At 41.4% G+C, this 15,909-nt stretch overlaps 1 protein-coding gene across 1 annotated transcript in view; it reads left to right on the plus strand.

Moving 5' to 3' along the window:
- Positions 1-15,909, plus strand: part of DNAH12 (dynein axonemal heavy chain 12) — a 139,613-nt gene that overhangs the window by 94,818 nt on the left and 28,886 nt on the right. The window contains exons 53-58 of the mRNA XM_038772261.1: positions 1,874-2,115; positions 3,039-3,186; positions 4,296-4,441; positions 5,318-5,532; positions 7,805-7,997; positions 11,033-11,225. Of these exons, the coding sequence (XP_038628189.1) occupies positions 1,874-2,115; positions 3,039-3,186; positions 4,296-4,441; positions 5,318-5,532; positions 7,805-7,997; positions 11,033-11,225 (1,137 nt within the window). The remainder of the gene's footprint in view (positions 1-1,873; positions 2,116-3,038; positions 3,187-4,295; positions 4,442-5,317; positions 5,533-7,804; positions 7,998-11,032; positions 11,226-15,909) is intronic.

Genomic DNA, 15,909 nt, shown 5'->3' on the forward strand with positions numbered 1-15,909 from the left:
CACAACGAGCTGACAGTCTAGAACAGGTATTTAATCCCCATTTTACAGTTGAGGAAACTGAGGCACAGAGAAGTTAACTGACTTGCTCAAAAGTTGCACAGCAAGCAATTGGCAGAGCTGGGATTAGAACCCAGGTTCTCTGCTGCCCAAGCCCGTACTCTTTCCACTAGACCATGTTACTTCTCATATATCTTCAAGATGAGGCATATGTATTTTGCTCTTTCTGGTACAATTCAAAAAATATTCCGTGATTCTTTCAATTCGAAGGATCACATTATTAGCCACATAGATTTTGCCAGCACTGAAGTTGCTCATGCTTTGCTTGTTTCCATTGTGTTGGAAATTCAGGACAGAGGATTAGAGTACTCGAGATGTTCCACCTTAGGTAGGATTATCACGATCTTTTGGCCACCAGCCTGTCTCCCAAAATTTGTCCATCTGTCCAAATGTCCATCTGTCCACCAGAATAGTGGTGGTGGTGGTGGAAGAAGCAGCCACTGCAGCTGCAGCCGGGAGCCCCATCTCTACAACGGCTAGGAATAGAGAGAGCCATGGTGGCAGCAGGATGGCTGGAGGTGAGGAGAAGCCGAGGTTCATCTGCGGCCTTCCCTGTGGTTCCATGGCCATTGCCATGTTTCCTGCTGACCGACTTGGTTATTTCCTTTGTGACCTCTAGGGATCCTGAAGCCAATGAGCAGGGAACTTGACTGTGGCACAGAAGAATGGGGGATGTCTCAGTGTAACCGTGGCTTCCCTGCCATTTTTTCAAGACATTTATTGAGTGCTTACTGAGCGCAGAGCACTGTGCGAAGTTCTTAGGAGAGTACCACAAAAACAAATTGCAAGTCCCCATCCCCCAAGGAAGGAGCTTACAATTGAATGGTGCCTGCTCCTATCCCACTGCTTCCACTGTCCCCATCTCAGTTACCACTATTACCATCCTCCTGATTCTGGAGTGTAGCTTGTTGTGAGTGTGTGTTCAAGTACTGTTGGATTGTCTCTATCTGTTGTCGAATTGTACTTTCCAAGCTCTTAGTACAATGTTCTGCACACAGTAAGCACTCAATAAATGTGATTGAATGAATGAGTGAATACTGTTTATGTGTTTCTATGTTTGTTTTTCTTGCTCTCTGTTTGTAGCTCTTTGCGTTTTTACCTCTGTCTCACCCTCTTTCTGGCTCTCTGTTACTGACTTGCTCTGCCTCTGTCTCTTGTTGTCTCCTTTTTCCGTCCCACTTGGAGCACCCATTTGGGACCAAACTCTATCCTACTATTTCATTCTATATCATTTCCCTGACTCTGTAAGGTTACACAAGATTTCTTTTCACATGTGTTTGCACTCCCCTTAAGATTATGAATCCTCTGTGGGCCAGGGACATGGTCCAAGTTAATATCCGGGAATGTTCCAAAATGCTCAGAACAGTTTCCCGGATATTGAAAACACTCAACAAATGTAATAATTATAGTAATGTATACAAATACTGCACACAACTTCTCTGGGCCTCAGTTACCTCATCTGTAAAATGGGTATTAAGATTGTGAGCCCCATGTGGGACAGGGGTTGTGTCCAACCTGATTAGCTTGTATCTACCCCAGGGCTCAGAACAGTGTTTGGCACATAGTAAGCACTTAAAAAGTACCATAATTAGGAGCCTTTAGCAAAGCACAGGCGGGAGGCCCGAAGTGGCAGAAGAACCAAGAAAGGGAAGGTCTTCCTGGCACCAGGTAGAAGGAATGGGTAAATGTTGGGACTTGCTCGGAAGGTTGAATGATGATGATGATGGTATTTGTTAAGCACTTACTATATGCCAAGCACTGTTCTAAGCGCTGATCCCTATTTATGCTTCTTTCTGCACTAACTGTTGATGACTAGGTGGTTGCACCCAAGAAAGCTCGTCTAGCAGAAGCTCAGAGTTCCTTAGCAGTGACTATGAAACTCTTAAATGAGAAGAGAACTGAACTGAGAGAAGTGGAAAATCATTTAGCTAATTTGCAAAACACCTTTCTTGAGAAAACTGAAGAAAAGGCCCATTTAGAATTCCAGGTGGAACTATGTGCTAAGAAACTCGAGAGAGCATCACAACTAATTGGCGGACTCGGTGGAGAAAAATCAAGGTCAGAGATTTCTACTCATTCTAAATAACACATTTAGACACACAAGGAGTATATTCTTTTCTGCTTTGTGCAAATCATTAGACTTGTAAAGTTACACTGGGAGAACAATTAGTTGTAAACCTTCATTTTCGGTCTTGTGTCTTTGCAATAATTTTATTTTATTTGTTCAGTTGTCAATTCACTCATAGTGTGGGTGTGTTCACAACCTCCTTAAGGGAGCAGACACAAAGAAGAAGTATTTGGGGTATTTTAATACCTGACCATTTCTATGATATTGACAGTTTATTTTAGGTTGAAATTTACAGTTGAGGTTGAAATTTTAATTGCAGAGTACTGCTGTGGTTAGGAATTACTGTTAATGCAAAATCAATTATTTTCATGGCTTAGCTATTTTAAACTTATTGTGGAGTTCCTTTGAGTCATAACTGATTATCCTTGTAGAGCAGTAGATTTTTGAAGCTCTAATTTAATTTTAAGGTAGTTTTGACATTCTTTTAAAATAGAAAAGGCCCTAGGAGAGAATTCAGCCAAAACTAGGATTTTAAAATTATATTCCACATAGTTTAAATGAAGTTCTTTATGGTGGTAGTAGGCATAGTAGTAGTAGCTTACAGCCTAGTGGAGAGAGACAAACATGCAAATGAAACATATACCAACTTAGTAGATAAGAATGTAAGGGCTGGGGAGGTTATGATAAATGTTTTGAGATGGGTGGGATATTTTACAAATTATAGATGTAGTACACCAATAAATAAATAGCATTTAAAAGCAGAGCAGAGCATATCTGCACAGCTAAACTATTTAAAATGGCCTTTCTTTAGCCAACCTTAAAGGATTAGCTGTTTTTAAGGAAATACTTCATATTTCAATACTCAAGTAGAAATTGTACTTTTATTATCTATTTGGTGTTTGTTTTAAAATAGGTGGTCTCAGGCAGCGGATAACCTTCAAAACATATATGACAATTTGACTGGTGATGTTCTGATATCAGCAGGAGTGATAGCTTATCTAGGTGCTTTCACTGTTGGCTTCCGACAAGAATGCACTAAAGATTGGACCAGATTGTGCATGGTAGGACTATAGTGTCTTAATTTCCGTCTTTCGTATCAAATATTTAAAATGTTCTCACTGCTTTCTAAATATATAGTGTTTCTTGTAGAGGTGGTGGGGACAGAGTCTGATTGTTGCCAGCTTGTACTTCCCAAGCACTTAGTACAGTGCTCTGCACACAGTAAGTGCTCAATAAATACGATTGAATGAATTTGATTCAGGCATGTAGAGAAGACAAACTTTCTCAGACTGGCACATGGCTTGTAGCTGCAATCCTAAATAGTATGGCACCCGGATCATTCATGGATCCAAAACACTTTCAAGAGCTCAGAGTCTATTAACTGCTGAGGGTGTATGCAAGTCATCCAGTGCATGAGCACCCAGAAATCTTAAAAAAAAAAATTGCAAAACACCATGCAATAAAATGCCTATATCCTTTCCTTGGGAAAATGAAGTGCATGGAGGAATAGCATGGCCTAGGAAAAAGCACCGGCCTGGAAATCAGAGGGCCTGGATTGTAACCCCAGTTCCACCTCTTGCTTGCTCTATGTCTTTGGGCAAGTCATTTAACTTCTCTGTGCCTCAGTTTCCTCATCTTTAAAATGGGAATTCAATATCTGTTCTCTCTCCTGTAATTTTATTTATTTATATTAATGTATAATATAAGCACTTGGGAGAGCACAGTGTAGCAATGAACAGGCATATGCTGTGCCCACAATGAGTTCACAATCTAGCGGGTCCAACACCAACTTGTTCTGTTCAGGGGTGCCAAAGCCACACCCTAACAATAGAGCGCAAATTATGATGTGTTAAAATAGTTTGTGTCGGAGGGGTTAAGTGTGGGGAACTTTGGGCATTGTGTGTAGCCTGTGGCTGCTTCAGAGCTAGCTGCTTGGGAGTAGGGGAATGGAGAAAGGATGGGGGCAGGGAGGGCAATAGAAACGATTAGTAAGGAATGAAAATAATTAGTAGGGAATGTAATCCAACAGGTACAAGATTAACCACCAAGAAAGAGTGGCTCTGGCGACTAGCTGGTGTTAAATCTTTCATTTAGATAATATTTGCAGGAATTTTAAGGAAATCAGCATTAGTAATTTTTCTTTTTTTTGGTTTTTTGTTTTGTTTTTTAGGACAAAGGTATCCCTTGTTCTGATGACTTTTCCTTGAGTAAGACCCTTGGTAATCCAATAAAAATCAGGGCTTGGAATATTGCTGGTCTACCAACAGATTCTTTCTCCATAGACAATGGGGTGATCGTTGACAACTCCAGGCGTTGGTATGTAACCCAGAAATGGAATATTTTAGGGTTTCTTTCAACCTAAATTACAAGACCTTTTTCAAAACAGTCACAATTGCTGTGATACAGTATTAAAACTGCAAAAGTACACTCAGGTGGATTTCTGTGTTAACCATCTGTAGTTTTACTTTACGACATTGTGACACCTGTAGGAAATTATTTGCTCAAGTATTATCCAGCCACCTGAGAAATAATCAGTGTCCTTAAAGATTGCTGTTTAGTTCTTTTTTCAGCTATTGAAAAGCAGAAGTTAAACTTTATCACATAGTACATTCAGACATTTAGGAAATGTAAAAAAGTCTCATCTACTTTTTTTGGTGAATGAAATGATCAGAAAATGACAAATATCTAGATAATTTTTCCTAGATAGAAATCAACTTTATTTACTTTTTCGAAATTGTCTTCTGAAATCCACTGAACACTTTTTAAAACCAGAAATCAACCTTTGTGGTTTATCCCAAATTTCAAGAAGTGTGAAATGTAAACTTTTTTTCTGAAGCATTATTAAAATGGTCAAAAAGAAGAAATGTTTTCAAGTAAACAGTTCCAGATTTCTATGTGGACCCAAATTTTTGTAATGAAAGCTTAGTGACTTTAGCACGTATCTTGTGCATTTTGTTCTACTTGAAGAAGAATTTTTTAATGAGCTATCAATCGTCTCATTTTGTTCCAAGTATTTCTCTCTGCTTTTCAAATGAACTTGAGTTATGTTTCTCATTACTCATGCCTTTCCTCATTTAACATAATACAGCAGTTAAAGGATAATTATCACTTTATTCCAATCCAACCCAGGTTTAAAAAAAAGATTCAAATTTAATTTATACAGCCTTTGAGCATATAATCTATTCATTCTAGGCCATTAATGATTGACCCCCAGGGTCAAGCCAATAAATGGATAAAAAACTCTGAGAAGGAAAACCAATTGAGCGTTATCAAGTCCTCAGATTCAGATTACATGAGAAAACTGGAAAATTGCATTCAATTTGGAAGACCACTTCTGTTAGAAAATGTTGGAGAAGAACTCGATCCTTCTTTGGAACCATTGCTACTTAAGCAGACTTTTAAACAAGGTACCCAAAGTTTGTTATTCGTATACAACCAGAGAATATCTTCACTCCTTTAAAAGGCATGAATGTAGAGGCATGAATGTAGAGGCATGTAAATCCAAGGTATTAATCCTTTTAATTGTGCTAAATTTGGAGTAGGCTAGGCCACATAGGGCTCAGGACAAGTCAAAGGTGTGTTGAAGCCCCTGCCTCAGAGGGAGAACGGAGGATGGGTTAAAGGAGCGGAACTACTTACCCAAACTAAGTATAGTAGTTCCACAGCTCCCAGGAATGCGGGCCACACAGGATCAAGTTAGTATTAACAAATCAGGACAATTGCAGCCAGAGGTATAAGCAACGCTATGGTATTGCCAGACCGAAGTTAGGAAACTTTCCAAAACAAGTGAATATACACAAAGGACAAGTAAATCTTAAATAAGTTTGCCACGTGTTGAGAAGGTGGCTGTTGTTATTGTGCTCAGGATTCCATTTACTAAACCAAAAAAAAGAGTCCTTGCCATCTCAGAAATTTCCACCTAAAGATGATAACTGAGATGGCAATCCAATAGTTTTTCACTCTCCCCCTCGCCCCCAGCAGTGTCACTATCATCATCATCAATCGTATTAATTGAGTGCTTACTATGTGCAGAGCACTGTACTAAGTGCTTGGGAAGTACAAATTTGCAACATATACAAATTTGCAACATATATCCCACTATCCACTAATGGGGGCCCTAAAACAACATCTCTTGGGGGTGGAGAGGGCAATGCTGTCTGTCTTTTATAGAGATGAGGAAAACCGAAAGATTTGCCTAAGTTCATGCATTTGGTGACAGAGACAAGTCATAGAAAGAAAAATCCCAAGGACACAAGGCCTGGGGATACAGAAACAGGACTCAGACACAGCGTGTGCTCTCTCTCTCTCTCTCTCTCTCTCTCTCTCTCTCTCTCTCTCTCTCTCTCTCTCTCTCTCTCTCTCCTCTCTTATCCTCCTCCTCTCCCCTAATAATTCCTTCGTTTTTGCAGTCAGCCTCATTCTCCTTTTTCCTCTCCTCCTGCCCGCTTATCTAAAGGGAAAGCTAAAGGAAGAGGAGTAGGAAAGTCGTATTCTTCATGCCTTCTTCTTCTCCTTGGGCAATTCCCAGGTTCCCGCATCTCCATTTGTAATTTTTGGTCCCACTAAACTTCTGTTGTAGGGGAGGGAAGGACTGGGTCTTATCTATAACTGTGGGGCAGGGAATTGCCCCTCTGTGGCCAGGAGAGACCATGCTAAGCTTGCCAGGAGCTTCTTTGATTGTGTTCCTCCCTGTTGCCCACCTCTGTACAGCTTCAGTTGAGAAGCAGCATGACGTAGTGGATAGAGCATGGGCCTGGAAGTCAGAAGGTCATGGGTTCTAATCCTCACTCTGCCACGTGGCTGCTGTGTGACCTAGGGCAAGTCACTTCACTTCTCTGGGCCTCAGTTACCTCATCTGTAAGGTGGGGATTGAGGCTGTGAGCCCCACGTGGGGCAGGGACTGTGTCCAACCTGATTTGCTTGTATCCACCCCAGTGCTTAGTACAGTGCCTTGCACATAGTAAGCACTTCACAAATACCGTTATTATTATTGTTATTATTATTATTATTATTATCATTATTATTCAGTTTGGGGTTGACGAGACGAGACGTGGGGCTTGTGAAACCCTATGAGTGTGAAGGGTTGGGAGACCTCATGGAGGCTGGGCAGCACCCTAGCTCCTTCCTCTAGGCTGGAAGTTCCTTGTGGGCAGGAATGTGCCTACCAACCCTGTAGGATTGTACTCTCCCAAGCACTTAGTACAGTGCTGTGTACACACAGTAAGCGCTCAGTAAATATGATCAATTGATTTCTCACTTCCTCCTCCTACTCCTTCCAAAACCCCATTTTGTTGCTGAGGTGGTGGCAGACTGGGCCTGATGGTAGTGCTGCTCTGGGCTGGCTGCCTCTCTCCTCATCTCGGTGGAGCAATCAGTCAATCAATCATATTTATTGAGAGCTTATTGTGTGCAGAGCACTGTAGTAAGCCCTTGGAAGAGTACAGTATAACAGAGTTGGTAGACATGTTTCCTGCCCATGGTGACTTTTACAGTCTAGAGTTGCTTCGGTTGCCTTTCCTCTATTCCTACCTTCCTGGCCCCAGATTTTCAGCCTGTGTAGGGCTCTAATCTCTTTCACTGTAAAAACAAATGCCCTGTGCTGTTTATCTGTATCAGATCCTATAGCTGAAAGAACTATCTATAATTTTCTCATCTGCATTTTTACTTTGTGAAACATAGGTGGTATGGATTGCATCCGGCTTGGGGAAATCATTATTGAATATTCCTTTGACTTCAAATTCTACATCACCACAAAGCTGAGGAACCCACACTACATGCCCGAGCTGGCTACAAAAGTTTCTTTACTCAATTTCATGATAACTCCAGAAGGACTTGAAGACCAGCTATTGGGTATAGTTGTTGCCAAGGAGAGGTATGAATTTTCTTCAGGGCTTGCAGAAATACAACTATTGAAAGGAATGTCTGTAGATTAAGGAAACACGGTTGTGTAATTATCTTGTGTAAGCTATGTGCAATTGTTGGCTTTATTGTATTCTGGTTACCTCCTAATGTCATAATCTCCTGAAATATACATAAAGGGATATTTTGTAGAGATCTTTGCTCCACGATCCTACCAAGAAGAGATGTGCTATAAACTTAAATCACAACAGAAGGCTGGGAAGAGGGAGGCAGGCAGGCAGTGGCACCCACTTCACACCACCCTCATCCCATCTGTGGGCTTGGCTGGAAAGGGGCTATCAAGGAGCAGGTAGTGGTGGTGGTTGTGGTGACAGCTGCTGCTAAGGTTCAAACTAAAATTGGGTTGGTTACCAAAGCTGGTGAAAAGGTGGCCAGGGTGAAACGCTTGTTAAGCATTTACTTGTGCCAAGCACTCTTTTAAGAGCTGGGGGAGATGTAAGATAATCAGGTTGTCCCTCGTGGGGCTCACAGTCTTAATCCCCATTTTACAGATGAGGTCACTGAGGCACAGAGTAGTTGTGTCATACAGCTGACAAGTGGTGGAGCTGGGATTAGAACCCATGACCTCTGACTCCCAGCCTGAGCTCTTTCCAGTAAGCCACTCTGCTTCTGGTGGTCATCAGTGGCACCCAGGCATATTCTAATAAAATGCTAAAGCTGTGTGTGGAGTAACTGTGGAGTCGAGGGAGACCAGGGAGTTTGGCGTATCGATGGAATGGGCAGAAAAGCTACCAGGAACAGAGGCGGGCAAGGTGGGGAGGGATTTACTATACCCACCGTGCTCACCTATTACATCAAGGTCGGTAATGGATCCTGATTTATAAAAGGTAGCTGTGTGAGAAGACATATCCTGCAATCCAGAGAAGCAGCGTGGCTTATTGGAAGCAGTATGGGTCTGGGAGTCAGAAGGACCTGGATTCTAATTCTGCTTCTGCCACCTGTCTGCTGTGTGACCTTGAGCAAATCATTTAACTTCTCTGTGCTTCAGTTACTTCATTCATAAAATGGGGATTAAGGTTGTGAGCCCCATATGGGACATGGGCTGTGTCCAACTGGATTAATGTGCATTTCCCCACTGCTTAGAAGAGTGCCTGGCACATAGTAAGCCCTTAACAAATGTGCTTTGCACATAGTAAGCGCTTAATAAATGTTTATTATTATTATTATTATTAACAAATACCTTCAAGAAGAAAATTCCAAGCATGTTTTCAAGAAATGTAACCTGATTGTATTGTGGGGTATGCCAGTACATTAAAGATATTGTTATGTCTCATACTTTTACATTTTGATAAGTTACACAGGATATCTGAAAATCTTGTCATTCCTAGATGAAGTATCGAATTAGCAATCTGATTTACTGAACAGCTGCATTTTTGAAGAAGCTCTTGTTAGGGAGAAACCACTTTGTGGTACCTAGGCACCATCCACAGTAGGCACATGTGGAAAACCATTTGTTCCAGTATACATCATGTTCTGTCCAGACAGAGGGGCTCTGTTGAAAGAACATTCCCTAATTGTTCAACAGCATTGTATGCAAAATGTGTAGTGACAACATGCATTATGGCAGAGCTGCCTGTATTTGGGGAAAAAAAAGCTGTCTGTTCAATTTCCAAATGGGAAATAGGTCATCAAAGTCTACGTTTCAGGGAAATCATTACAATTTATTCTTAATAAGATATCTCTTTAAAGAAACACAGTTGTAAGATTGTCTTGTCTGTAGCTTTATACTTCTTTCACAGAGGGAGTTTGAATCATAACTTGGAGGAAATGGTAACTACTGTTCACAGTTTTCTGTCTACATTTTATATTGAAAGGGGGAAAAATAAAATTGTAAGTTAAGCAAGTAAAATTTCAAAGTATAAAATAAACTGTCTTGCAGGTGTAAATCACTGGTTTTTTTTTAAAGCTTTGTCCCTCTCAGGAATCAGGGCCACACTTCTCTGACTTAAGACTATGCCACAGTATATGTAAATTGAGATGATCTCATTTCATTTAAGCAGGATAAGCATATCCCCTTATTTATTTATTTGGGACCAAAATATGGTTCTACCTTCAAGTTATGTACTCTTGGAAAACAGTTGCTAAAATATAGTACTAATTGTATTTTAGCATGCCAAACAACTTAAACATGAACTTTGACAAGTAGCCTGCTAAAATAATTTGTGTTCAACATTCTGCTGGTTATGTGAAATAATCAATTGAATTTATTCATTCATTCATTCAATCATATTAAGCACTTACTGTGTGCAGAGCACTGTACTAAGCGCTTGGAAAGTACAGTTCAGCAACAAATAGAGACAATCCCTGCCCACAACGGGCTCACAGTCTAGAAAACGGGCTCATTGAGCACTGACTGTCTGCAGAGCACTATACTAAGCACTTGGGAGAGTACAATACAAAAGAGTTGGCAGACGCAATGAGTTTACTGCCGTCCAGAAGGGGAGACAGACATTAAAATAAATTATGGCTACGTACAACTTAAGTGCTGTGGGGCCGAGGGTGGGGTAAATAGCAAATGCTTAAAGAGTACTGATCCAAGTACATAGGCTATGCAGAAGAGGGAGTTGGGGAAATAATGTACCCAAAGTGTTGTTTAAATCAAGGGATAACAGAAATAATTAAACTTGGATTATACGCTTGAAGTGCAAAAGCATTTGTTTTATGACCAATTTAAATAGTTTGAATTCTACACAACCTGAGCAACCTAAGAAATGTTATTCAAATGAATGGTGCTGCCTGTTGTTTCCTCAGATCAACAAATAATGAAAATGTAGATTTGACTTTTAAAATGGTCTAATTCAACATGTAACAATCTATATTAGGAATTTCTTTTCTAAGTGAATACACATCTGAGACTCTTAAAGCATAAGGATCACAAGGAGCTCTGTAACTAATGTAAAAGTCTGGCAAGAGACATGTTTGCTAGCTATGTAATAGATATACATGTGTGTGTTATATATATATATATATATATTTTTTTTTTTTTAGACCTGAACTAGAAGAGAAAAGAAATGCACTTATTCTCCAGTTTGCAGCCAATAAAAAACAACTAAATGATATAGAGAATAAAATCCTAGAAACATTACAGTTATCAGAAGGGAACATTTTGGAAGATGAAAGTGCAATTAAAATTTTGGATTCTGCAAAACTAATGTCTAATGAGATCACAAAGAAACAACAGGTAAAAAACTTTGAAACGATCATGAGAGTATGAAAATGCTGTGAAAAAGCAATACAGGTTCATCGATTTTTGAGGAAAATGCGGTGTACTAGTTATTTAGGAAATGAAAAAAGAAAAAAATTCCAAGCTGGTACTTGGGGTTTTGTTTTAAAACAACAAAAGGAAAATCTGTCAGTTCTCCATTTCTCTGAAACCTTTCATTTTCATCACTGATTGTTCTGAAACACTTTTGAAGGAGTCTGGTTTGTTTTCTACTTCCCAAGATCCTTGATTGTTAATATTTTCAGCATTACTTTGGTACTGTTTTTCTGCTTAGTGATAGTAAGTAGAAAGAGCAATGGGCTTGGGAGTCAGAGGTTGTGGGTCCTAATCCCGGCTCTGCCACTTACCTGCTGCGTGACCTTGGGCAAGTCACTTAACTTCTCTGTGCCTCAGTTACCTCATCTGTAAAATGAGGATTAAGACTGTGAGCCCCACGTGGGACAACCTGATTACCTTGTGTCTATCCCAGTGCTTAGAACAGTGCTTGGTACATAGTAAGCGCTTAACAAATATCATCATTATTATATTTACTAAAGAAGCAGACTGGTCATGGAAAGTTAATTTTATGAAGACATTGGGGTTGTGTCTAAATAAGCAAATACTTAGGAATGCTGACACTCCCACACAGGCCTTTTGTCTGAATTGTATTGGTATTTCAGTCTGGAGTCCATTTTGTTGGTAAAGACTGCGTTGTAAGGGTAAGGTAATAATAATAGTAATAATAGTATTAAGCACTTATTATGTGTCTAGCACTGTTGTAAGCACTGGGACAGATACAAGTTAGGTCGGTAGCAGTCCCTGTCCCACAGGGGGCTCACAGTTGAAGAGAACAGGGATTGAATCCCATTTCACGGGCGAGGGAGCATTGGGGAGAATCCTGTATGGCTTTGGCTCCACCTGCTGTCTTTATTAGGCCTGGCTGAAAATCCTAGTCTGAACCTGGCTCAGATTCAGAATGGAATGAGGTGACCTGCAGACCTCCACTCCTCACCGTTCCCCTCTTCCAATTTTTAGATCATTGAAAAAAATTCTTAGCATCCATTCAACTTGCCAGCATAATTTAAAAACCCTAAACCTCTTCCCGCCCTAACGAATAGCGACAGTTGGGAGATTCATTCACTGATTCAATCGTATTTACTGAGTGCTTACTCTGTGCAGAGCACTGTACTAAGCGCTTGGAAAGTACAGTTCAGAGTCAGCAGGTGGCTGGGATGCACAATTTGGTAGACGGAGGTATTCAGGAGGCTTATAGGAGCTCCCTACGGGAGACACATCCAGCTCCTGGACCAGTTTCATACGTGTCACGTATGAACCATACTCAACAATAAATGGCAGGCAAAGATCACCAACAGTGAAGTGCTGGGACACAGTCAGCTAACCAGCGTTGAAGACTTCCTGTCAGTACACAGCTCTGCTAAGTGGGCTCTGGGATGAGAGTGGATGACAGCAGGACATCCAAGCAGCTGCTTTATGGAGAACTGGAAATGGGGCTCACCCCAACCCTGGAAGGTAGAAAAATCATTTTAGAAACATGGCTAAATGGAGTGTCAAATGAGGAGACAAAATAGTGAGCTGTTGGGAGACAACCAGCGCAGCCAGAACAGACTTTGTGAAGATAGGGATGTAAAAAAACACTAGTGTTTATTGAGCACTCTTTTGGTGTAGTACACTTTGGAAAGGGCATTTGGGAAATTCAAAATAAGGAAGAGACACATTCCCTCCCAACAAGGATCTTCCCTCTAGACTGTAAACTCATTGTGGGCAGGGAATGTGTCTGTTATATTGTACTCTCCCGAGCACTTAGTACAGTGCTTTGCACACCGTAAGTGCTCAATAAATATGATCGACTGACTGACTGACACTCAAAGTGGGGTGCCAGATATAAAAACATTTGCAGCTAGAGTAGTCAAAATAAATAATGGAATATACAAGAGGTCTGAGGGAACTGAGGGTGGTTATAATACGTTAAGTACTGGAGCTGGCTGATGGGTTCCTGTGGTTTGGGGTGCAGGGAAATTAATTTGGAAAGACTGTTAGAGGAGGTGGGATTTTAGGAGGCCTTTGGATGTGGGGAGAGCTCTAGTCTGTCAGATTTGGCGAGGGAGGAAGCCAAGGGAAAACAGTGTGAGCTAAGGGATGGAGGTTGGGGGTGGAGAGCAGCATGGCCTAGTGGGAAGAGCCTGGGTCTGGGAGTCAGAGGACCTGAGTTCTAATCCTGGCTCTGCTACTTGCCTTCTGTGTGACCTTGGGCAAGTCACTTCACTTCTCTCTGCCTTAGTTTTCTCATCTGTAAAATAGGAATTCAATTCCTGTTCCCTCCATTAGATTGTGATCCTCATAGGGGGCAGGAACTGTATTCAACCTGATTCATTCAATCATATGTATTGAGTGCTTACTGTGTGCAGAGCACTGTACTAAGCACTTGGGAAGTACAAGTTGGCAACATATAGAGACAGTCCCTACCCAACAATGGGCTCACAGTCTAGAAGGGGGAGACAAACAACAAAACAAAACAAGTAGACAGGTGTCCATACCATCCGAATAAATAGAATTATAGCTATATACACATCATTAATAAAATAAATAGAATAGTAAATATGTACAAGTAAAGTAATGATCTTATACCTACCCCAGTGCTTAGTACAATGCTTTGGCACATAGCTAGCATTTAGCAAATACTATTATTATTATTATTTAGCAAGGTACAGTTAGAAGGTTACCTTGGGAGGAATGAAGGTGTGAGTTGAGCACTAGTAGGTTAATAATGGTGGTATTTGTTAAGTGCTTACTATGTGCAGGGCACTGTTCTAAGTGCTGGGGTAAATACAAGGTTAATAGGTTGTCCTATGTGGGGCTCATAGTCTTAATCCTCATTTTACAGATGAGGGAACTGAGGCCCAGAGAAGTTAAGTGACTTGCCTGAAGTCACACAGCTGACAAGTGGTGGAGCCGGGATTCGAACCCATGACCTCTGACTCCCAAACCCGTGCTCTTGCCATTAAGGCACGCTGCTTCTTGGTGTGTGATAAGCGCTTACTGTGTGCCGAGCACCGTTCTAAGCACTGGGGTTGATACAAGTTTATCAGATTGTCCCACAGGGGGCTCACAGTCTTAGTCCCCATTTTACAGATGAGGTCACTGAGGCACAAAGAAGTGAAGTGACTTGCCCAAAGTCATACAGCAGAGAAGTGGCGGAGTCAGAAGTCAAACCCACTACCTCTGACTCTCAAGCCTGGGCTCTTGCCACTAAGCCACACTGGTTGAAAGCAAAAATGTAAGGTGGGGTGAATTTGCGGAGATGCTATTGTGAGAAGGTTTTCTTTTTGGGGGGTCGGGGGTGGTGGATGTGGAGAGATCAAGTAAGCCAGTGGGTGGCTTGAAGAGAGGAGAGATGTGGACCAAATAAACCTTCAAGAAGAAGATCCGTTGAGCAGCATGTAGTGTGGATTCAAGTGGGGAGATGCTGGAGGCAGGAAGAATAGATGAGGAGACTACTGCAACAGCCTCACCACGATATGGCTAGAGGTTGTACTGGGATGATGGCATTTTGGGAGGAGAGAAAGGGGCAGATCCAGGAGATGTGTAAGAGAAATGGAAGTATTTGTTGGTAGTTTGAATGTGAGAGTTGAGAGACGGAGGAGTCAAGATGACACTGAGGCTGTGGGCTTCTGGGACAGGAAAGATGGTGGTGGTATTGACTGGGATGAGAAAGTTTGGAGGAGGAGTGGCTTTAGGGAGAAAGATAAAGAGTTCTGTTTTAGACATATTGAGTTTGAGGTGCCGGTGGGACATCCCAGTGGAGATGTCCTGGTGGCAAGATGAAATACAGAATTGCAGGTCAGATAAGAGGTCAAGGCTAGAGAGGTGAATTTGGCAGTCATTCACATAGAGATGGGCTGAAACTCTGTGAACAGATAAGCTTTTTGAGAGAGTGAGTGGAGAGCCAGAAGAGTATAGGACGCAAGGCAGAGCCCTGGGGAATGCCCATAGTTGGAGGGTGAGAGTTTATCCTAGTGGAAAGAGCACAGGACAAAAAGCTTCTAGTCCTTCCTCTGCTACTTGCCTGCTATTTGACCTTGGAGCAAGTCAGTTAACTTTTCTGGAACTCAGCCTCCTCATCTGTAAAATTGGGATGAAAATACCTGTTTTTCTCTCTCCCTCAAACTGTGAGCCCCACGTGGGGCAGGATCTGTGTTTGATCTCATCTTGTATGTATCTCTGTGTTTAGCACAGTGCTTAACACATAGCACTCAATAAATGCCATCATCCTCAGAAGAGGAGCCAGGAAATAAAAGTGAGAAAGAGCAATCAGAGAGGTAGACAGAGAACCAGGTTAGTATTTTGTCAGCAAATCTGAGACCAGATTGTGTTTCTAGGTGGAGGGAGTGGTCAGTGGTGTCAAGAGCAATTGATTGGTTGAAGAGCATAGCCCTTTGGACTGAGCCATAAGGAGTTACTGGTAACTTTAGAGAACACAATTTCAGTGGAGTGAAGGGGCCAAAAGCCAGACTGCAGAGGCTTTGAAAAGAGGGTTAATGGAGAAGAAATTAAGGTAGTGGGTGTATACAGTGGGATTTAGGAGGTAAAATATGAATAGGAGATAGGAGATGGAATAACAGATGGAGGGAGCTGGGAGATCTAC

The sequence above is a fragment of the Tachyglossus aculeatus genome, chromosome X1 (assembly GCF_015852505.1).
Source record: "Tachyglossus aculeatus isolate mTacAcu1 chromosome X1, mTacAcu1.pri, whole genome shotgun sequence".
Taxonomy (NCBI): Eukaryota; Metazoa; Chordata; class Mammalia; order Monotremata; family Tachyglossidae; genus Tachyglossus; species Tachyglossus aculeatus.